The sequence below is a fragment of the Cervus canadensis genome, chromosome 26 (assembly GCF_019320065.1).
Source record: "Cervus canadensis isolate Bull #8, Minnesota chromosome 26, ASM1932006v1, whole genome shotgun sequence".
In the NCBI taxonomy this organism is placed as follows: domain Eukaryota; kingdom Metazoa; phylum Chordata; class Mammalia; order Artiodactyla; family Cervidae; genus Cervus; species Cervus canadensis.
Window position 1 is genome coordinate 24,060,683 of NC_057411.1, and position 24,083 is coordinate 24,084,765.

At 38.4% G+C, this 24,083-nt stretch overlaps 1 protein-coding gene across 2 annotated transcripts in view; it reads right to left on the reverse strand.

The window, feature by feature from the left end:
- The window catches only part of GC (GC vitamin D binding protein), a 48,525-nt gene extending 25,454 nt beyond the window's left edge, over nt 1–23,071 (reverse strand). Inside the window, exons 1-4 of one of the 2 annotated variants that reach the window (XM_043448353.1) lie at nt 22,859–23,070; nt 8,404–8,473; nt 7,688–7,820; nt 5,200–5,411 (exon numbers count right to left, since the gene is read on the reverse strand). In XM_043448353.1, the coding sequence (XP_043304288.1) occupies nt 5,200–5,411; nt 7,688–7,820; nt 8,404–8,473; nt 22,859–22,916 (473 nt within the window). In that variant the 5' untranslated portion in view covers nt 22,917–23,070. Of the gene's footprint in view, nt 1–5,199; nt 5,412–7,687; nt 7,821–8,403; nt 8,474–22,858 lie in introns of both variants that reach the window. The other variant, XM_043448354.1, reaches the window with a different exon arrangement.
- Between the last annotated feature and the right edge of the window lie 1,012 nt (nt 23,072–24,083).

The window sequence follows — 24,083 nt, forward strand, 5'->3', positions numbered from 1 at the left end:
TTACTGTACCCAGCAAGGATCTCATTCAGATATGAAGGAGAATTCAAAAGCTTTACAGACAAGCAAAAGCTGAGAGAATTCAGCACCACCAAACCAGCTCTTCAACAAATGCTAAAAGATCTTCTCTAGACAGGAAATGCAGAAAGGTTGTATAAACGTGAACCCAAAACAACAAAGTAAATGGCAACGGGACCATACCTATCAATAATTACCTTAAATGTAAATGGGTTGAATGCCCCAACCAAAAAGACAAAGATTGGCTGAATGGATACAAAAACAAGACCCCTATATATGCTGTCTACAAGAGACCCACCTCAAAACAAGGGACACATACAGACTAAAAGTGAAGGGCTGGAAAAAAATATTTCACGCAAACGGAGACCAAAAGAAAGCAGGAGTCACAATACTCATATCAGATAAAAAGACTTTCAAATAAAGGCTGTGAAAAGAGACAAAGAAGGACACTACATAATGATCAAAGGATCAATCCAAGAAGAAGATATAACAATTATAAATATATATGCACCCAACATAGGAGCACCGCAATATGTACGGCAAACGCTAACGAGTATGAAAGAGGAAATTAATAGTAACACAATAAGAGTGGGAGACTTTAATACCCCACTCACAACTATGGATAGATCAACTAAACAGAAAATTAACAAGGAAACACAAACCTTAAATGACACAATGGACCAGCTAGACCTAATTGATATCTATAGTACATTTCACCCCAAAACAATCAACTTCACCTTTTTCTTAAGTGCACACGGAACCTTCTCCAGAATAGATCACATCCTGGGCCATAAATCTGGTCTTGGTAAATTGAAATCATTCCAGTCATCTTTTCTGACCACAGTGCAGTAAAATTAGATCTCAATTACAGGAAAAAAATTCTTAAAAACTCAAACATATGGAGGCTAAATAACACGCTTCTGAATAACCAACAAATCATAGAAGAAATACAAAAAGAAATCAAAATATGCATAGAAATGAATGAAAACGAAAACACAACAACCCAAAACCTATGGGACACTGTAAAAGCAGTGCTAAGGGGAAGGTTCACAGCATTACAGGTTTATCTCAAGAAACAAGAAAAAAGTCAAATAAATAACCTAACTCTACACCTAAAGCAATTAGAGAAGGAAGAAATGAAGAACCCCAGGGTTAGTAGAAGGAAAGAAATCTTATAAATTAGGGCAGAAATAAATGCGAAAGAAACTAAAGAAACCATAGCAAAAATCAACAAAGCTAAAAGCTGGTTTTTTGAAAAAATAAACAAAATTGACAAACCATTAGCAAGACTCATTAAGAAACAAAGGGAGAAGAACCAAATTAGAAATGAAAATGGAGAGATCACAAGAGACAACACTGAAATACAAAGGATCATAAGAGAGTAATACCAGCAGCTCTATGCCAATAAAATGGACAACTTGGAAGAAATGGACAAATTCTTAGAAAAGTATAACTTTCCAAAACTGAACCAGGAAGAAATAGATCTTAACAGAGCCATCACAAGCAAGGAAATCGAAACTGTAATCAGAAATCTTCCAGCAAACAAAAGCCCAGGACCAGATGGCTTCACAGCTGAATTCTACCAAAAATTTAGAGAAGAGCTAACACCTACCTTACTCAAACTCTTCCAGAAAATTGCAGAAGAAGGTAAACTTCCAAACTCATTCTATGAGGCCACCATCACCCTAATTCCAAAACCAGGCAAAGATGCCACAAAAAAAGAAAACTACAGGCCAATATCACTGATGAACATAGATGCAAAAATCCTTAACAAAATTCTAGCAAACAGAATCCAACAACATATTAAAAAAATCATACACCACGACCAAGTGGGCTTTATCCCAGGAATGCAAGGATTCTTTAATATCCGCAAATCAATCAATGTAATACACCACATTAACAAATTGAAAGATAAAAACCATATGATTATCTCAATAGATGCAGAGAAAGCCTTTGACAAAATTCAACACTCATTTATGATTAAAACTCTCCAGAAAGCAGGAATAGAAGGAACATACCTCAACATAATAAAAGCTATGTATGACAAACCCACAGCAAACATTACTCTCAATGGTGAAAAATTGAAAGCATTTCCCCTGAAATCAGGAACAAGACAAGGGTGCCCACTCTCACGACTACAATTCAACATAGTTTTGGAAGTTTTGGCCACAGCAATCAGAGCAGAAAAAAGTAAAAGGAATCCAGATAGGAAAAGAAGAAGTGAAACTCTCACTGTTTGCAGATGACATGATCCTCTACGTAGAAAACCCTAAAGACTCTACCAGAAAATTGCTAGAGCTAATCAACAAATATAGTAAAGTTGCAGGATATAAAATTAACACACAGAAATCCCTTGCATTCCTATATACTAACAATGAGAAAACAGAAAGAGAAATTAAGGAAACAATACCATTCATCATTGCAACAGAAAGAATAAAATACTTAGGAGTATATCTACCTAAAGAAACAAAAGACCTATACATAGAAAACTATAAAACACTGATGAAAGAAATCAAAGAGGACACAAACAGATGGAGAAACATACCATGTTCATGGATTGGAAGAATCAATATTGTGAAAATGACTTATACTACCCAAAGCAATCTATAGATTCAATGCAATCCCTATCAAGCTACCAACGGTATTTTTCACAGAACTAGAACAAATAATTTCACAATTTGTATGGAAATACAAAAAAACCTTGAATAGCCAAAGTAATCTTGAGAAAGAAGAATGGAACTGGAGGAATCAACCTGCCTGACTTCAGACTCTACTACAAAGCCACAGTCATCAAGACAGTATGGTACTGGCACAAAGACAGAAATATAGATCAATGGAACAGAATAGAAAGCCCAGAGATAAATCCACGAACCTATGGACACCTTATCTTTGACAAAGGAGGCAAGGATATACAATGGAAAAAAGACAACCTCTTTAACAAGTGGTGCTGGGAAAACTGGTCAACCACTTGTAAAAGAATGAAACTAGAACACTTTCTAACACCATACACAAAAATAAACTCAAAATGGATTAAAGATCTAAATGTAAGACCAGAAACTATAAAACTCCTAGAGGAGAACATAGGCAAAACACTCTCCGACATAAATCACAGCAAGATCCTCTATGACCCACCTCCCAGAATATTGGAAATAAAAGCAAAACTAGACAAATGGGACCTAATGAAACTTAAAAGCTTTTGCACACAAGGAAACTCTAAGCAAGGTGAAAGCAAGCCCGCAGAATGGAGAAAATAATAGCAAATGAAGCAACAGACAAAGGATTAATCTCAAAAATATACAAGCAACACCTGCAGCTCAATTCCAGAAAAATAAATGACCCAATCAAAAAATGGGCCAAAGAACTAAACAGACATTTCTCCAAAGAAGACATACAGATGGCTAACAAACACATGAAAAGATGCTCAACATCACTCATTATCAGAGAAATGCAAATCAAAACCACAATGAGGTACCATTACACGCCAGTCAGGATGGCTGCTATCCAAAAGTCTACAAGCAATAAATGCTGGAGAGGGTGTGGAGAAAAGGGAACCCTCTTACACTGTTGGTGGGAATGCAAACTAGTACAGCCGCTATGGAGAACAGTGTGGAGATTTCTTAAAAAACTGGAAATAGAACTGCCATATGACCCAGCAATCCCACTTCTGGGCATACACACTGAGGAAACCAGATCTGAAAGAGACACGTGCACCCCAATGTTCATCGCAGCACTGTTTATAATAGCCAGGACATGGAAGCAACCTAGATGCCCATCAGCAGAAGAATGGATAAGGAAGCTGTGGTACATATACACCATGGAATATTACTCAGCCATTAAAAAGAATTCATTTGAATCAGTTCTAATGAGATGGATGAAACTGGAGCCCATTATGCAGAGTGAAGTAAGCCAGAAAGATAAAGACCAATACAGTATACTAATGCATATATATGGAATTTAGAAAGATGGTAACGATAATCCTATATGCAAAACAGAAAAAGAGACACAGATGTAGAGAACAGACTTTTGTACTCTGTGGGAGAAGGTGAGGGTGGGATGTTGTGAGAGAACAGCATTGAAACACGTATATTATCTAGGGTGAAACAGATCACCAGCCCAGGTTGGATGCATGAGACAAGTGCTCGGGCCTGGTGCACTGGGAAGACCCAGAGGAATCGGGTGGTGAGGGAGGTGGGAGGGGGGATCAGGATGGGGAATACATGTAAATCCATGGCTAATTCATGTCAATGTATGACAAAAACCACTACAATATTGTAAAGTAATTAGCCTCCAACTAATAAAAAAAAAATAAAATGAATGTAATGCAATTACCTTTCATTATCTTTTTAGTTTAGACAATTGTTATATATTGGCTTGTTTATTTGTTGAAATTCATATTTAGGAGTATAAACCCCTAAGGGTCTAAAGAGTGAAATCCTGGGCAAAATCCTCTCTGAAAATTTACATGCATGGGCAAACCAACCAATTTTTATAAAATTATCACCTTGACTTATTTCTAAAGCCAGCTTTAATGACATTTCTTTTGACTTCTCTGTGTGTGTCTATATATATATTCTCTATGTATATATACATGTATTCTATTATCACAAATATTTTCAATTTTTCATTTTTATGGTCTTCTAAGTCTAAAGAATCAATATATGATCTCCTCAAGAATATTAAACAATGAGAAGATAAATGTAATATGTTTGCTTATGGGGTGCAATATGTATCTTGTTCACAGCTGTTTCTGGGGATGTACTGTAGGAATGAGAAAAAGCTATTTCTTATGCTCTACCTGGAGTTAAATACTTGTGCACAGCAATAAAATCCTATCAGATGGAGCATGCAAAGATCTCTAACATAAGTGTAATCACAATAGCTGCTGTTAAATATTTGGAAATGTCACAAGGATGGAGGCGTTCCAGGTGATTCTGCTTCAGATACTAGAACTAGGATGACAGAAGGTGGGGGTTTGGGAAAGTTGCTTTCATCTTCATCTGAGAAAAGGCATTTATAATAATCAGCACTGACAAAGATGGGCTGTCTTGGGTAACAGCCAATTTTCTGTTATTGGAAATTGGGTTGTGGTATGGTATAAGAGGTGTCTATACAGAGTAGGGGGTTAGTTTAAACATGTTTGTTATTTTGTACTCTGAAGTTTTACATGTGATGAAAGCTGCTTACTGATCAGCAAACCCCTTGGGATCTTTCCTGAATGCCTCACAGATCTCGTCATTTGTTGGCTCCACATAAGTTGGAAATTCTTGTGGCTGGTGCTTCAGGGTAGCCATACAGAGCTTCTTTTCAAGGCCCTCGTGGGTGCAGCACTCAGGAGTTCCAGGGTGCACTGGGAATGGAGAGTTGCTTTCACAGGACTTGTCAGACAATGCTGAAGTCTAGGATGAGAAAGGAAAAACAAACTCATATACCTACAAGTTTCTAGGCTTGTAGTTCTCCACTTGGTATATAGCATCTTAGCTCTAAATTTGAAAACTCTCATTGGAAACAAAGTTGTCCATGACAAGTTGCATAATTCTAGTTATAGGCAAGTATAGAGTCTTATGTTAAGACTCAGAGTATATTATCTATGGTGAAACAGATCACCAGCCCAGGTGGGATGCGTGAGACAAGTGCTTGGGCCTGGTGCACTGGGAAGACCCAGAGGAATCGGGTGGAGGGAGGTGGGAGGGGGGATCGGGATGGGGAATACATGTAAATCTATGGCTGATTCATATCAATGTATGACAAAACCCACTGGAAAAAAAAAAATAAAGGAGAAATTGAAAAAAAAAAAAAAAAGACTCAGAGTAGGAGTGGACGATGTGTGACTACACCTTTTAGAGGTTGGATACTCTAGTTCAGTGTTTCTCTATGGGGATATTAACATTTCTGAAGATGAGGGAGGTCCTTTTAAAAAACTCCATTGATTCTGATATGATCTTCCGTCTGCATTCTGTTCTAAATACTATGCTGAGAATGTGACCTCTCTCTGCCCTCCTCCCTTCGCTTTGTTACTTGAACAGACTCTTAATCCTTGACTGCCTTGGTCTTCAACATTGATCTGTGTTCTTGAAAACACAGTGGTTCTTGAACCTGCTTTTGCATCATATCACAGATTGTATAAAAATTGGAAATGCCTGGGCTGCATAACACAGAAATTCTGATTCAGTAGGTCAAAGATGAGGCCTGAGGTTCTGTTTTTTTCCCAAAGCCCCAAAGTTTATTCTCCTATGCATCATGGTTGAAGCAGTGCTACAACTTAATTTACTGCCTCAACAATGGTAGACTGATTCATGTGGGCAGACTAAGCCCATGGTAATACCACCAAACAATTGTAGCAACAAACTTTTTTGGGAAGAATTTGATATCTGGAATAATTTGATGTATGGAATAGAAATAGTCATCATGGAAAAAATTATTTGAGGATTTACATGGGAAAAAGACTTTGACATTTTTACACTTACTTTATAAGTTATCTTTTTAGGATAAACCTTCTAAAGATTTTTCCTGTCAATGAGGGAAACCAATGTGATATTAGTTTTGCAAACCAGAAGTAAACAGTGAACCTTTCACCATTTCTTTGCCTGGCAACTTCCCTATTTTTCCTTTATTACTTTCTTCCAAATAAGAAAAGTTTACAAAGAAAGTAACATATTTATAGAAAAAAAATTGCTTTGAACAATAGGAGAAGGAAGATGTAATCCAAAAAACATCAATGCCATTTCTGTTCTTATGATCTGTCTCTAACAATCTTGGAGACCATCTCTGGTCAAGGGATGGGTTAGCAAATATATAAAATAAAATGGAAATAAAAATGTGTTCTGTTTTGATTATAATTGGTAGCTTGCTTGTTTATTTTGACAGTGCAGAAGGTAGGGTTGAAATGATGTGCTTTTGTGGTTTATGGGAGAAAATACTTAGATAGTAGATAAGGGCCAGATAAAGCAATTAATGGGTAAGAGTCACTGTGTAGAGTATATTCTAATCAGATCTTTGGAACATTGTTTCTGTTGGTTGACTGCTGCAGTTTTGAACAGGGAGATATTTGCCTGTAGGGCATTTATCAAGATGCAGTTAAATGCCATTTTTATTTGGCCTGATTGACAGTATCAGTAAATTGCTAGAAACGCATGTAGTCTTACCTCTTTTAGCTACTGTCTATATTTTGAAACTCATTTTGAAACATATATTTTGAAACTCATTTGGAAACATATATATTTGAAACTCATTTCAGTGTTTTAAATTTCTGCAGATATACTCTAATGGAGAAAATGCAGAATTTAGTGTGTGTGTATATATAGGGCAATTTTTGAACCCTGAAATAGTTTGAAACCAATGCTAAGTTTTTCCAGGGCAGTTGGTACCAGTCTTGGCATGATACAGGTATGCATATTGGTAGGCTTCTAAGATATACAGAATAATAGAATTATTTCAGGAGGTTCATGAATTAATGTACATCCCAGTTTTCTCATTTGAACCTTGTAGGACCAATGGACAAAATTGGTTCACTATACTAGAATAAATTTGAGTTCTGGGATAATAGGCTTCATATTTCCCCTAAACTTGGAGTAGCTGGGTTGATGTCTAAGATTTCCCCCAAGATATGATGTAAAGGGCTATTTCGACTCTGTTCTATGGGCCACAACAGATGAGGCCAACCACATATCCCTACCCTGTTGTCATAGCAGTCAGGATCAGCCCCTTCAGCACAGCAGGTCACTGTTAAAGAGACAACTTCATTCACAAGATGGCTGATCTGTTCAAAGGTGCCACCGGGAAATTTTCTGCTGTATAGGACCATTGACCTGAGGAGAAAAATGAACATACTCAGAATTTTTAAAAGTCTTCATGTTTGTGCATATTTTAATATGAAGTCTCTTCCATTGTTTTTTTTAGTGGAATTTTGCACACATATTCTTGACTAATAAAAATAGGACATTGACTTTAAAAATAGGTTCACTTAGAACAAAATCTCATCTTGTAAAGCAGTAGAAGATGGACTTGAGGGGTTCCATCAAAGCAGCCTCATGTTCTTTCCTCTCTCAAGCTTCTCTGAATGAACCTGTTCTTGCCCTTGTCATGTTGTTGGCCCTAGTCCTAGCATATACTGCTGCCTTTTAATTCACCTTAGAAAACTATGCTTGCTTATTCTCTCAACTCATTGGTAAACTTTTAACAAATTCTCAGACCATGGTAGTGGTAGTCCAGCTTGAATCTTTGGATGGCCTCCACATGCCTAACATCTCTGCCCACTTTGACCCTGGGACTCTATCCTCTTCATCTCAGTGGAGCTCAGTTTAGCCCCTGAAGCTGAGTTGAAGTTACCTCACATTGAGCTTCGTTCAAGGTCAGGTAACCAAGAAGAGTGAATGAATACATCATACTTACAAAGATGTGAAGTCATCTTTTCCCAGGCTGGCAAGTTCCTTGCAGACTTTATCTTTCTCATAATCTCGACCTGACAATCAGAAATAGAAAAGTTGAATCTTTCCCCTTTAAATGAATGCTCCATTAAATGTGTATATACAAAGGGACATGATTCATTGATACAAAACTAGCATTTTCTTAATATCTTTGTGCGGTTTCATTTTGGTCATGCCTTTCTGTTTCTCACAATGGATCAGAATTTGATGGCATACTATTTGATGGCATTCTATAAACTTTAATGAAAATTAAGTTAAGAAAAAGAATGAAATAATACTGAAAGTAGGTGAATCAAAATGTATATGCCAACTAGTAAATTGGAAGTGTTTTTTTTGTTGTCAGGTCACTCAGTCATGTCTGACTCTTTGTGACCCCATGAACCGCAGCACGCCAGGCCTCCCTATCCTTCACCATCTCCTGGAGCTTGCTCAAACCCACGTCCATTGAGTCGATGATGCCATTCAACCATCTCATCCTCTGTCGTCCCCTTCTCCTCTCGCCTTCAATCTTTTCCAGCATCAGGATCTTTTCTAATGAGGCAGATCTTCACATCAGGTAGCTAAAGTATTAAGCTGCAGCTTCAACATCAGTCCTTCCAATGAATATTCAGGGTTGATTTCTTTTAGGATGGACTGGTTGGATCTCCTTGCAGTCCAAGGGACGCTCAAGAGCCTTTTCCAACACCACAGTTCAAAAGCATCAATTCTTCGGCATTCAGCCTTCTTTATGATAATGTTAAAAGAAAGCTTTTTATCCCTCCCTCTTTTCTTTGCTTCAGATTCATCCAAGGGCTCAAATGAACCAAGAAGTAAATAAATGGAGGGCATGTCTACATTCCAAAGTGAAGCACTAGGCACAGTCATGCAGGCCTTTCAAGGCAGGGTGTGAGGCCTGGTGTTGCCACTCTTGCTTCATTCACACCTCCAGACTCTAACAGAAGGCTGGGTAAGCTGAGGGAAAAATTGGAAATTAGGCAAAATAAGGTTTGGGGAAAGTTGTCAGTCCATGTGATGGGTTTGAGAGAGTGGTAAGAGAGTGCTTCTCCTCACTTCAAGCATCGTAAGAAGGGCTTCAAAGAACACGTTCAAACTTGATAGGTGATCCTTGGAAGATGCGGTGGCATGGTCAGGTATCTGATTCAGCCTCGAGAAATCTGTACATTTAGAAGGGCTGGTTAAGTGCCTGGTGCAATAAAGGTTAGGCTGTGAGAGGGAGACTCTGCTGTGACCTGTGTACCTGATGCTGATTGGGCAGGAGAGCAAAACTGGCCTGGAATCATCCTACCTCACTTTTTGTTTTTGTTTTTTTTTGAAGTAGGGAGACGTTTATCTAGAAAGCAATAGGCTACCAACAAACAGTAGGATGCCTTTGTGCAGATGCAGACAATTTGAAAATCAAAGGGCCAGAGGGAGCTCTTAAGTTGCCAGATGATGTGAGTGATCACCAGGGATGATGGGGAAAGAGATCTCCGAAGAACCCACAAAAAGAAAGTGTTCACTCTGAACATCTGTAACCAGAGAAAGGAACGCTACCTCACCAAGCTGCCCACTGAATGGGATCTGCTGCTGCTTACCTTTCCTGCTGGCTTCTTTTTCCCTCGTGTTAACCCTGGAGGAACTAAAAGCAGCCTAGAGAGTAGGACGAAGAAGAAGAGAACAGGCAGTGGAGTGTATATGATTCCCTTTGCCACTAAAGGCAGCAAGACTGATATACAAATGACCTGGGGGAGTCAAACTTCCCACTATAATGAATTTACAATTTTTAAAAAATTTACTTTTAATTGAAGGATAAGTGCTTTACAATATTGGTTTGGTTCCTGCCATATATCAACATGAATTAGCCATAGGTATACATAGTTCCCCTCCCTCTTAAACCTCCCTCTAACCTTCCACCCTTTTTCCCACCCCTTGACAGATGAATGGATAAAGCTGTGCTACATGCATGCAATGGAATACTGCTGCTGCTGCTAAGTCACTTCAGTTGTGTCTGACTCTGTGCGACCCCATAGACGTCAGAATACTACTCAGCCATAAAAAAGAACACATTTGAATTTATAAATTTTTGATGATTAAACTAACCAGAGATTACCATGACTATTATGAGGTCGTTATTTTGAGGTTCAAAAGGAACATAAGACCTTATTTGTGTAATCAGAAAAATAAAAACCCTACTTTTAAGTCCCTCCAAGTGGTTGGAAAGAGCTAGTTCCCACTAGCTGGGAATGAGTACTTTGTTGTGGTTGGGGATGTGGATGTGGTGGTTGGGAATGAATACTTTGTTGATGGTGAGACCCATGTTTTCAACATACCTATTACATATACAGTGGAAGAACACAGGGAAGGCAGTCAGTGTTCATCCCTGATTCATCATTCATTCAAGTAAGTCTAGGATATTTCCCAATATTTTGATGCTATATTTTAAAAATAAGTATATAAATGGCCCAGTTCCTATTCTAAATTGTTTTGATGTTTAATAACTCATCCTCTTGGATTTAAATATTGGGAAATCCATCTTGGGTGATATGATGGCAACTACTGGTATGCCTTTTACCACCTACATGTCCTTGCCTCAACTCCACAGAAGAATAAATATACATAACACAGGGTAGAAATTCTTCTTATTTTTAAATTGGAATATAGTTAATTTACAATGATGTGTTAGCTTCAGGTGTACAGCAAAGTGAATCAGTTATACATACATTTATTCTTTTTTATTTTTATTTTTTATTTATTCTTTTTTAGATCATTTTCCCATATAGGCCATTATAGAGTATTGAGTTCTCTGTGCTATACAGTTCTCATTAGTTGCGTATTTTATATCATATATTGCTTACATGTAGAAATTCTCATTTTATGATTTGGAGTGGAGGTGGTTGTGGTTGGATACTGACTGAATAAGATTGTTTTTTTCCCTTTTAAAAAGATTCTCTTTAGGATTTGTTTGAATTAATGGTGAAAATGCCTGACTTTGGTGAAAACTGCTCATAGAGGAAGCTTTTGCACCCTAAGTCTTTCAGGTGAACTGTTTAACGTGTATATCCAAGGTGAAAAGTCAGAATTGAGGGGCAAAAGCTTTCTTAAGTGTCATTTTGTAATAATGGATTAACTCATCAAAATCACAAAGAAAGTGATTACATAATCAAATATAACATTATCTTGGAAACTAGGACAAAACACTAGGATTGACAATAGCTTTTTATACTCTATTGACTATCTGATAAACCTTCATATCTAGTACATTTCCTGTAATTTATTAACTTATTTACAAGGTTGGATATTGTCAGTTTCAAAAGGTCAAAATAAAGCAGGAATTTTGTTAATCATTAATGGTATCTGGTGGGACTGAAGATTAGGACGCAGAGGGAAAGATTTTAGGATACAGCTGTCCTCCTATAAGGACAGAAGAGGCAGTATGGGGATGTCAGCAACGTTTGTTATTCCTGGGTAGAGCGGAGAGAAATGGCTGACAGGTTTTAGTTCAATGTGAGAGAATTTTATAGCTGTGGCTAATTAGTAACTGAAATGATGAACAGCTTTTTGAAGCGAGTTTGTTTTTTCCTAGAAATATTCAAATGGAGTTTAAATAGCAGTGTATTGGGGGCTTCCCCGATAATTTAGTGGGTACATAATTGGCCTGCAATGCAGGAAACACAGGAGACACGGGTACAGTCCCTGGGTTGGGAAGATTCCCCTGGAGGAGGAAATGGCAATCCACTGCAGTATTCTTGCCTGAAAAATCCCATGGATAGAGGAGGCAGGTGGGCTATAGTCCATGGGGTCACCAAGAGTCGGACACAAACGAGTGACTAAGTATGTGTGCATGCATACATTATAGAGTCCTGGATTTAGCACACAGTCGTATCCTCATGATCTTCCAGGTCACTTCTAAAAGTTGCAAAATCACCCCTTTTTGAAGTAGTAAGAAATTATATACAATCTTTTTTCCAAGCTTATTGTTTCAAGCCACACACAAAAATAGCTGGAATAAGGACTCATTTATCCTCAATGCAAAGGGCTAACTTTGTTTAATAAACTCTCCGTATAAAATTTCAGAGGTCACTTTTGTTTTAATGTGACCGCTCAATAAGATGCAAAATGAGGGCCTGCATTAAGTGGGGACACCTCTGAGCAGTTAAGGATCTATTTTGTTTCTAGCTTTCCAGATTTCTCACTTCACTCAGGAAGTAGAGCCTCTCAGTGTGTTGGGAATGTGAGCGCCTGTGAATGTGATACAAGTAGACGGCACTACAGATTATCTCTTGTTTAAACAGCTTTAATTAAATCAACTGTGTCTGTACAGACAGCACATTGGAATTCCTGGGTATTTTTAGTTAGAATGCTAACTATTATTAGTAAGAATGACAGAAAACTGAGAAGCTAGATCAACTACACAAGACTGAAAATGATTTTGGAGCCATGTTTGCTTGGAATATTCAGCCTTAGGCAAGACAGAAGAAAGGGGAAAAGCCCAAAAGAGGCACTGAAGAAATTTAGAATTGAAATATAAGATAAAACTGCTCTTACAAAAGTTACCCGTAGAGGAAGCTGTTACACCGTGTATCTTTTAGGTGGATTACTTTAAATATTTCTGACCAAAAAAAAAAAAAAAATTCATTTATTCAAAGAGAAGATCTGGAGCTTAACTGGCTAAGTGAGTAGGCTAATCACTTTTTCATTTTCTAAAAAGTAGCAAATGCTGAAGTTAATTTAAAATGTGATTTATTATAAATTGATTCCTTATTCCATGGACTACTGCATAATGTTTTCTCACCAGTTGAGCTCACTTTGATTCATATGATTAAACCCTATATCAAATGAATTTCAAATGTCATACTCTGTTCTTTCATGTGTCACGTGGCTAGGAAGAGGACAGTCTGGACTTTGATGCAGCTCTGGTAAATATTGGCATAATCCTGGTGACACTGGAAAATCATTTTCACATCCCGAGTCCTCAGCACTCAATGTTTACAAATGTCCTCAACAGAGTTGCTTTTTGCAGTAGCACGCCCCTTTTCTATCTGTATTGTGAAACATTCTGGTAACTTCTGCCTCATTCTGGGATTCTGAAAACATTTGGTTTACTTTTGGGAAATCTTTACTGCTTCATGCATCTTTCACCTTTCTCAACACAGCTGACAATACGTGTTCATACATATAACAGACATGTCTTGAAGACTTACTCTGTGGCAGGCATTGGGTTCAGTACTGAATATACAATAAAGAGCATAATGGACATGACCTTGTCCTTGTGGAACTTTTACTCTAGTGGGGATAGACAAGATGATACTCACTCTGGTGATACAAACTTTAGGATTATTCTGAATGCTTTAACTATTGTTATAATCTTTCTCTAAAACCATATTGATCCTCTAGAAAAGCTGTATAGCGGGAGCTGTGGTTAAAGCCTAAATAACACTGAATTGAATTAAAAAAAAAAAAAAAAACAACAACAAGCAGGATGCTAGGAACTGTCTTAAGTTGCTATTTTCTTGTTATGTTCTGGAGAATCATGGGCTTTCAGAACTGTTGGGCTTTTACATTTTTGCAGTTTTGTTCCTTTGACATTTTTATTTCCATTCTGCACTGACAGACTCATCTATGTCAGAAAAGGTCAATATACTCATGCTTTTATTTTATTTCTTTAGACTTAAAGAATATGGTTTGTACTATTCATTTGGACGAGTTGGGCTAGATATTCAGAGTAGTGGTTTTAGTTGAGAAATTAAACATTGTTGGAAGTTGCCCTGATTATTGAAACTAAAAAAAAAAAAATCACAAAAATACTTAGATGTCACAAGAAACACTGTCAATGAAGAAGTGGTAATCAAATTAGTACTTTTTTTTTTTTCAGTTTTCTTGGGGGGGTTCATTTCCATTGATATTTTAAATCATTATTACCTAAACTATTGATTTGGTTTCATACTGATGTTTGCAGGCAAGTATGTGGTTTTGAGTTTAAGTCAATGGGCTGAAATTCAGTTCTTTTTAATATTGAACCTAGAGTTCTGCCTGACTTCTATAGACTAATCTAAAAGAAATTAACTGTACCTCTTAGGATGCCATCAGTGGAACATTTCAGATGTTGAAAATTCACAAACAGTAGAAGATAGCAGAGCAATGGGTCAGTTGCCCAGATACTACAATTGCAGTAGAGGATAGCCTCATAGACTCACTCAAATGTGATGTCTTTGGGTTCAACATGGTTGGTAGCCCAGATAGATGCTACACTCACCAAAGTCCCAAAGGAGGCATTCTTCCTCCATGCGTCTTGTTTCACCTCTCCTTCACTGCCCAAATTGAGCACCTTGTCATCTACAAATGCTTTTGCAGAGGTGAAGATAAGGGAGCAAGTTTCCTTCTTCCACCTTTGGCATGTGTGAGAGTGTTGTCTTTGGTATCCTGACTTGGAAACTTAGAATGCATTACAGGTCTTGGTTTTTAAAACAGCGTAAGAATAAATAACATGATAAAGCACCATATAAGAAATTTGAAAGCCACCAATAGTTAAGGAACTGAGGTCTGATGGAAGAGATAAGAATAAGACCACAGCACCAATAGCAGCAATGGTGATCATCGCCATAGAAGACTTGAACTCCTAGAATGGAAGGGAGCCTTTAGAAAGACTTGTGGAAGGAGCTATCACTTGAAGTGGACCACAAATGATGGGCAGGATGTTAACAGGGATAAATGAACTGGGGGAGGAATTTTGAGTAGAGAGAACAACATGAAAAAAATATCTAAAGTTAGAAAATCAGTCATAGCTAGAGAACGAGTAATCCAATAAAACTGAAGTGAGGAACTTAAATACTAGAAAAAGTGGTCACCAAAGTTTTACTTGTTTTTTTTTTTTTTTTTTTTAAGATAATGGGTATCTATTGAAATGCATTCATGTAGAGGCATGAACTCAGAGTTGTATTCAAGGAAGAGTAATCTTAGGATCTAAGTGAAATAATACCTTGTTATTAAGGCTGTTCTATGAAATACGTTAATCTATGTAAAACTATATAGCATATCTCCTGCCTAATGTGGACTGTAAGGGGATCAAACCAGTCAATCCTAAAGGAAATCAACCCTGAATGTTCATTGGAAGGACTGATGCTGAAGCTACAATACTTTGGCCACCTAATGCGAAGAGCCAACTCATTGGAAAAGATCCTGATGCTGGGAAAGATTGAAGGCAGGAGGAAAAGGGGGCAACAGAGGATGAGATAGTTGGATGGCATCACCGACTCAATGAACATGAATTAGAACAAACTCCAGGAGATAATGAAGGACAAGGGAAGCCTGGCATGCTGCAGTCCATGGGTCGCAAAGAGTCGGATGTAACTGAGCAACTGAACAACAACAAAATGTGGTTAAAACTCAATGAATGTTAGCAGTTCTTCTCAAGGTAAAAATCCACTGACAGTACATAGTACAAGATGCAATTTTTATGCCTTGTGATAAGGATCCCATATAACTTGCTGCAGTCCTTCTCTCCGGTGGCAGGCTAAATTACTTTCTGGTCCAAGGAAAATGGTAGAAAAGGTAAAAACCAAACTCCTAGGAATCAGGGAATTGAGTTAACATGTACCCCAGTTACCTCCTGGCCAACTCCCCCTGGATCTGGTCAATAAAACTGTAATCTATCAAAAGTGAAACGCTTTCACTCATTGACTCTTTTCCTTTGGGAAGTCCCAGCCTGTCACAGGGCCCGGAAACCTACAGTATTATATTTCTATTGCTATAGTAATAAATTACCACATAATAGGGTTTCCCTGGTGGCTCAGACGGTAAAGCGTCTGCCTACAATGCTGGAGACCCGGGTTTGATCCCTGGGTCGGGAAGATCCTCTGGAGAAGGAAATGGCAACCCACTCCAGTACTCTTGCCTGGAAAATCCCATGGATGGAGGAGCATGGTAAGCTATAGTCCATGGGGTCGCAGAGAGTCAGACACAACTGAGCGACTTCACTCACTCTTCACTCACTCACCACACACTTACTGCCTAATATTTCTGTTGGGTAGTCTGACACAGATCTCACGGGCTAAAATCAAGGTGTCAGCAGGGCTCTGTTCTTCTGGAGGCTCTAGTTCAGTTCAGTTGCTCAGTTGTATCTGACTCTTTGTGACCCCATGGACTGCAGCATGCCAGGCTTCCCTGTCCAACACCAACTCCCAGAGCTTGGTCAAACTCATGTCCATTGAGTCGGTAATGCCATCCAACCATCTCATCCTCTGTTGTCCCCTTCTGCTCCTTCAATCCTTCCCAGAATCAGGGTCTTTTCCAATGAGTCAGTTCTTCACATCCATTCTTTGGTGGCCAAAATATTGTAGTTTCAGCATCAGTCCTTCCAATGAATATTCAGGACTGATTTCCTTTAGGATGGACTGGTTGGATCTCCTTGCAGTCCAAGGGACTCTCAAGAGTCTTCTCCAACACCACAGTTCAAAAGCATCAATTCTTTGGTGCTCAGCTTTCTTTATAGTCCAATTCTCACATCCATACATGACTACTGAAAAAACCATCTTTGACTAGGTGGACCTTTGTTAGCAAAGTAATGTCTCTGCTTTTTAATATGCTGTCTATGTTGGTCATAAATTTTCTTCCAAGGAGCAAGCGTCTTTTAATTTAATGTCTGCAGTCACCATCTGCAAGTGATTTTGGAGCCCCCCAAAATAAAGTCTCTCACTGTTTTCATTGTTTCCCCATCTATTTGCCATGAAGTGATGGGACTGGATGCCATGATCTTAGTTTTCTGAATGTTGAGTTATAACCCAACTTTTTCCCTCTCCTCTTTCACTTCCATCAAGAGGCTCTTTAGTTCTTCTTCACTTTCTGCCATAAGGGTGGTGTCATCTGCATATCTGAGGTTATTGATATTTCTCCTGGCAATCTTGATTCCAGCTTGTGTTTCATCCAGCCCAGCATTTTGCATAATGTACTCTGCATATAAGTTAAATAAGCAGTGTGACAATATACAGACTTGACATATTCCTTTCCCAGTTTGGAACCAGTCTGTTGTTCGATGTCCAGTTCAAACTGTCACTTCTTGACCTGCATACAGATTTCCCAGGAGGCAGGTCAGATGGCCTGGTATTCCTACTGCTTTAAGAATTCTCTTTGCTTTGGAGGCTCTAGGGGAGAATCCATTTCCTTGCCTGCTCCAGCCTCTAGACACCTATGCTTCTGGACTCAAGAGCCCCTTCCTCCATTTTCAAAACTGGCAACTTTGTACCTCTCTGTGCCTTTTTTCCTTAGCACTATCTTCCTCTGACTGATTTTCTTGTTTCTCTCTTGTGATTGCATTGGCCCCACTCAGATAATACTTTCTGTCTTTTTTTACTTTAAGAAGAGCTGATTGGCAACCTTTATTCTACCTGCAACCTTAATTCCCCTTTGTGATGTAAGCTAGCATATTTGCAGGTTCCAGGCATACTGATGTTGACATTTTTGGAGGACTCTCTATCTGCCTACCATACATGTTAATATTTAAACCTGAGATTTTACCCGCCATCAAGTGACTCCAAACAGAGACCAGAATTGGTGTGGATTTGTATAAGACAGTCTGATTCCTAGAATCCCTCTAGCCAGCTATGCATGTTCACCCCTATATTTCATTGTTGTTTTTCAGTCGCTAAGTTGTCTCCAATTCTTTGTGACCCCAGGGACTCTGACACTCCAGGCTCCTCTGTCCTCAACTATCTCCTGGAGTTTGCTCAAATTTATGTCCATTCCATCAGTATCATTTCAGTAGCCTCTCAATAGTGATTCTACTTTGCATATAATTCAGTTTTGAATTCTACTTACCACATTATGTCAAATTTTGCTTTGTTTTTTAGTTTGGATTGTTTGGGGAAGTAATGGGAGGTAGGGTTTTGGTTAGGGAAGCCACTACAATAGCTGGGTAAAGGGGAGCAAGAACCTGTACAAGGAGAATATAAGGAAATGGAACTGTAGTTGTAAAGAACCTGCCTGCCAATACAGGAGACATAAGAGGTGCAGGTTTGGGCCCTGGGTCAGGAGGATCCCCTGGAGGAGGGCATGGCAACCCACTCCAGTATTCTTGCCTGGAGAAGCCCATGGATAGAGTAACCTGGTGGGCTACAGTCCATAGAGTCACAAAGAGTTGGACATGACTGGGAAGCAACTTAGCATGCAGATAAAAGAGGGAGTGTTCCCAGGTGTTGAGAACTAGATCTATGCAGACAAAAGGGAACACTGAGGAGGCTCTGTGCAAGGCTGATGTATTTCAGGGCTAAAATTTATAGAATATGAAAGTGACTGAATATAGATTAACAAATGGATACAATAAAATCCAACAATGCTCTGCAAGACTGAATGTAGATGGCTTAGAGGTGATAGTGCCCTAAAAATAGGGAAGTTTAGAAGGCAGAGCCGGTTTCATGGAATAGGGATGAACTGAGGTTTGGATCAGTTGTGGATGACCTTGGTGGACAGAATGAATTTCACTTACTTCCCCCTAAATCAGTGTTAATGACTGGTTCTCTCTTATACCTGTCCTCAGATTAGTTAAAGACTGTTTCAGCTACATGTCTCATGAGAGGCAGTGAAGCAATGATTGTGAGCATTGCCTTTGTAAAACCACTGAATTGATGTAAAATTCTGATTTCACCAATTACTAGCTCAGTTACTTTGGATAAGTTACTTACCCCCTCTTTTCCTCAATTTCTCCATTTATAAAATGGGTATAATAGTACTGAGCTCATCATGGTGTAAGGATGAAGCAAATGTATCTAAAAGATTTAAGCTGACACATTGTAAATTATTAGCTATTTTATTCAGTGCATAAAATCTAGTGTCAGTGCTTTATAATGAAAATAACAAAAGACTTAAAATTTACTCCTTCCAGGGTATCTGTAATGTGTCCTAGTTGACATTTCTTGTTGTTGCTGTTTAGTCTCTAAATCATGTCTGATTCTTTCACTATCCCATGGACTGCAGCCCGCAGGCTCCTTTGTCCATAGAATTCTCCAGGCAAGAATACTAGATTGGGTTGCCATTTCCTTCTCCAGGGGATCTTCCTGGCCCGAGGATTAAGCCTACATATCCTGCATTGGCAGGTGGATTCTTTACCACTGAGCCACCAGGAAAGCCCCTTAATTTTCCTTAAATACTCAAAGCTGTCTTATGAAGTAGGAACTCTAATAACCTTAATTTTGTGATTTTACACCCAAAAAAGTCTCCTAACTGTACTGTATGGCAAGTAGTGTTCTAAAATGAGAATTCCAGCCGGGAACAAAAAGTCCTTGATTTCATGGAGTTTTACATCCTACATCTTACTTTCATTACAAAAAAACAAATGAACAGCTGGTGATAAGATGATGAGTGCTAAAAACGAAAGGAAACTGAGACTGAGATGGGGTAAGGGGATAGAGAAAAATGTAGTGGGTGCTCTTGGTAGGTAGGCTGGTCAGGGAAGCCTTCTCTATATGTGAACTTGGAGCAGACAGGGGCGGATCCATGCGAAGTGACTACAGATACTAGAGGGAGGCCACGCAGTTCCTTTTTAATGATTTCAACTTCTTCCTATAGAGATCAACCTTGTGACCTTTTAAAGTGTGTGTACACACCCCCATAGCCCACCTGTGATGGTGAGTTCATACCTGGCATTTCACTTGACAACAATGAAGCATAACTTTGGTATTGATGTCCAAGGAGGTTGACATTGCTCTTGATGATCGAGTTTAGATACTTCTCTGACTTCAGTTCTTCCTCCTTTCCCTTATCATCTAAGCCTTTTTAAGCTTTTACTTGGGCTGCTTTGTGAACTTAGATCAGGTCCTATTTGTTCCTAGTCTAGGACATTTGCACCTGGCTTCCTTCTGCTTGAAACATACTTCTGGATATTTACATAGCTGTCTTCTTTTCATCATGTAGATCTCAAATCCCGTGTCACCTCCTCAGTCACCATTATGTTTGCTTTGCAGAGATAAAATATAGACATATCTGGGAAATTAGAATATCTACTTGCTCTAAATTGCTTCTCTTTAGCATTCTGTATAGCTAAGTTCCTGAATCAAACTTAGGACAGATTTGTTTTTCACAAGTGGTGGTCAATTTGTAGAAAAGAGAAACAGAATGATTCGGTGGTTGATAGGAAGACTGGGTTAAACCATATTGTCTTAGGACTGTTACAGGTAACTGGGAGAAAGGAAAATACAGCTTACCCAGCAACCCGAGGGAAATTTACTTTGTTCTTGCTGTTTGATATCATGTTTAATTAAATTATGATGAGAATGAAATGTTTAAAGCAAAAGGAAAATGTTCTTGCCGACATCTCCTATAAACAGCAGTGGTTTGTTTCTTGTAGCATTATTTCTGTGGTGATTGTGAGGCTGTGTCAGTAGCCTTCTTGCTTGTTTCTTGGAAGGGGGAAAGATACAATTTGGATTAGTGCTTTATCCAGTTTTGAATACAGAAGCCAAGTGGAGGCAATTGGTGGACATAATTTTCTTGTCACTCACAGGGTAGCTAAAGTGCATATTATATCATTTAGATTTAGCATATTCGGTAAGCCCTTCTCTCACAAGATGTATACAAGGGCTTATGAGCTGAATCCCCAATGCCATTTGATATTCGAGGATGGGCCTGACTGGAGCTAATGTTCATATTGTATACATTCTGGAGCTGATGTTTTCCAGAGACTATTTCTATAGGATATAGGCATTTTAGGAAACAGCCGATATGTCTGGGAAACTCTGTGTTAAATCTTCTTGTTTTGTTGTCCTATGAGTTCTGAGAAATCAAAAACATTTATCATAAACCAGCCAAGAAGGACTAATGTATGGCTTATTTCTTAAATATATTTGGATATAGAAACTTCTTTCTGAAATGAGGGACATACACCTTGGAAAAGGGGTTCTAGATAAATGATGTGGGTGAGCGGTCAACTCTCAAGAACTAGACAGAGAGAACTGCAACCCTAACCAATCCTCCAGCATCTAAAATTCCTCTCAATTCCTTTAATGTGTACACTTTCTGCCAGTAGTGAGCACACCTAGCTTTCAGGTAAATCATCAACTTGGTATTTGGGTTGTGCTCAGGTGTTATAGAACCCAGGACTGATGGCTCAGGACTACAGTCACCAAATATTGGACATTTATTAGGTAGATAATTGTATTTTATGTCTAAGGTGCCATCATCTGAGCTATGGCACATAGTTAACCAAATTCATCGTGAAGTTCAGTTCAAGGGAGCTGGCTTGAAGTTTTTAGCATCCATTATATCACGGGCTGAGAGAATTTTAAAAGATGTTGACATAGAGGTTGCAGAATACTGGTATTCTCCAAAGCACTGTAACTGTTTGAAGTCAATCCAGTGGATCCTTACTGAGTCAGTAGAACAAAATGGCACATTCTGGCATTCACATGTAGTCCCAGGACTTAACCATTACTGGACTTTCTGTATTGTGAAGATCCAGATCTGGAACTAGTTCAGGAGGACTTTCCAGGCTCAGATCTGCCCCAGGGAAACCCTGGGAAAAGGAATAGGCTTTCAGGGTTTCTTGGGACCTGGGCTATTCAGAGGTTTTGTCACATACATGAATAAGACAAACTTTAAAAATAATTTGAATGACGAAGATTTTTTTCTAAAAAAGTGAATGTAAAAAAACAATAAAGGCAGGAGTAATGTTATTCTTGTCACAGTTAATAACTGATTCCTGGGGTGCACACATTTTATTCCACTGGTTAAATGTTGTTCATATGAATTCTAACATATGACTTGGGTAAAGCTATTAACTGGCAGCACTACATGAAAATTTTAACTTTTCAAAGCGGGATGAATGCAGGTTCCTTTTATAAGCATTAAAGAATCACCCAGAAAGTAAACTGAGACAGATTACAAATTTTGCAGCTTGGGAACTTGCCACAAAGTTGTATATTGCTCAAAGATGAAGACATTAGTTGATAAATGAACTTAATGAGAAATATAGCTCAAAGATCTTAATAGTCATATTTCATAGCTGTTAAGTTCTTTTATGTGAGATATTTTAGAAACTATAATGTGGCTTCAAATATTACATAATAGAGGATTCCTTGAAGAAGTTAAAAAAAAAAACTCGGTTGACTTCATGCATCATTGATATGGTATTTTGTGCTCTCAATGGCAGTGAGAGACAAAGCTTAGTGATGGATCACAGCCTCCCTCTGCATTCTCTTTTAACAAATAAAAAATTCTAATTTTGAACCATTTTCTTAGATCTTGGTTATTAAGAAAGCGGGGAAAGATAAATGACAAATCATATAGCTTTTCTTTCTTTCATGAGATTCTTCTTGGCTCTCCTATTAGAAAACTATATGTCACATCTGAGTTTAAGCTTAACCCACTTTCGCTCTTCCCTCTCTCCCTCTTTTAAATGGTAACAAAATTAGACTAGTGAGAATTCTTGCAAATCGTCACGGCACTGGAAATCTTACCTCTCTCTAGAGCATGCACAAAGGCTACAGCAAGGAGGAAAACCAGGATCCTCTTCATTTTTGTGCCACCACTCCTGGATCGCCTCCTTCTCCTGTAGGTTACCCCGTTGACAAAAAATGGCAGCCCAAAGTAACCAATTCCCTTTTACTAAGATTCCGGGCTATGCACTAATCAATTATTAATCTCTACACAGAAGCAAGGGTAGTCATCCTTGGGCCACAAGAGGTAAAGTATCATCAATCAAAGCAAATAGACAAGCTGGAGAAAATGTAGTGGAAAATCTAGGAGACGTCAATCATTAACTTTGTCAAACTGCAAAAGAATCAGGATATATATAGTTACCCCACACCACCCCCGCCATTGCTGCTTTTCACTGAAGCTTATCTAGTGTATTTATGGGCACATTTTCCCTCCCTCTTTATGTGTTGTCTTTGAACATTCCCTACTCTTCTTATGTGTACAAATGGAAACTTGAGGTCTCTCTTTGTTTAAACCTACTTCAAGTAAAGAGTATCTTAAAATAGTGCTGACTAGATGTTTAAGTAATAAGGGGAAAAAGTGAGAACCCAATTTATCACAATTGCTCAAATCCGTAATCTTAATGCTACAAATTTTATTGAGGATGATAGGATGGCACTTTATATTTATGTGCTATATTACACATTTTTTGAAAGCACTGAGATACATATTGAAATAACCCTTGAAGTGAGGTAGATAATAACTGAGAAGGTTAAATGGTTTGCCCCAAATCACAAAACTTAGTGGCCAAGCTTGGATTCCTTAGAGCTAATTTAAAGTTCTTGTTACTAATACTATACAACTAGCATATTTTAGGATAACATAACTTGAGAGTTCATAATTGGCCTTGTAGAATGCAGAATCCACTATCTTCATTTTGCAGATAACAGAACTAAACTTCCAGTTCTGTGACTAGCCCAGAGAGGCACAGGTAATTACTGTTCATTTGATCATTGGAATCAGGTCAGCATTTGGTTCTTGCAGTAGTCCTCTTTTCAGGAAATGAGGTCACATAAGGTTTGGGTACACCAGCTCTGGCATCAAATCCCTACTTAGCTCACATTGGCTGTACAACCTTGGGAAATCATTTTGTCTCACTAAGCCTTACCTCTCACCTATGTTAGTGATAACTCTTAGCACTTTTGTTACAAGAGTGTTGTGTGTGTAATAAGATGATGTGCAGGATTAACCATGACAACAAACACA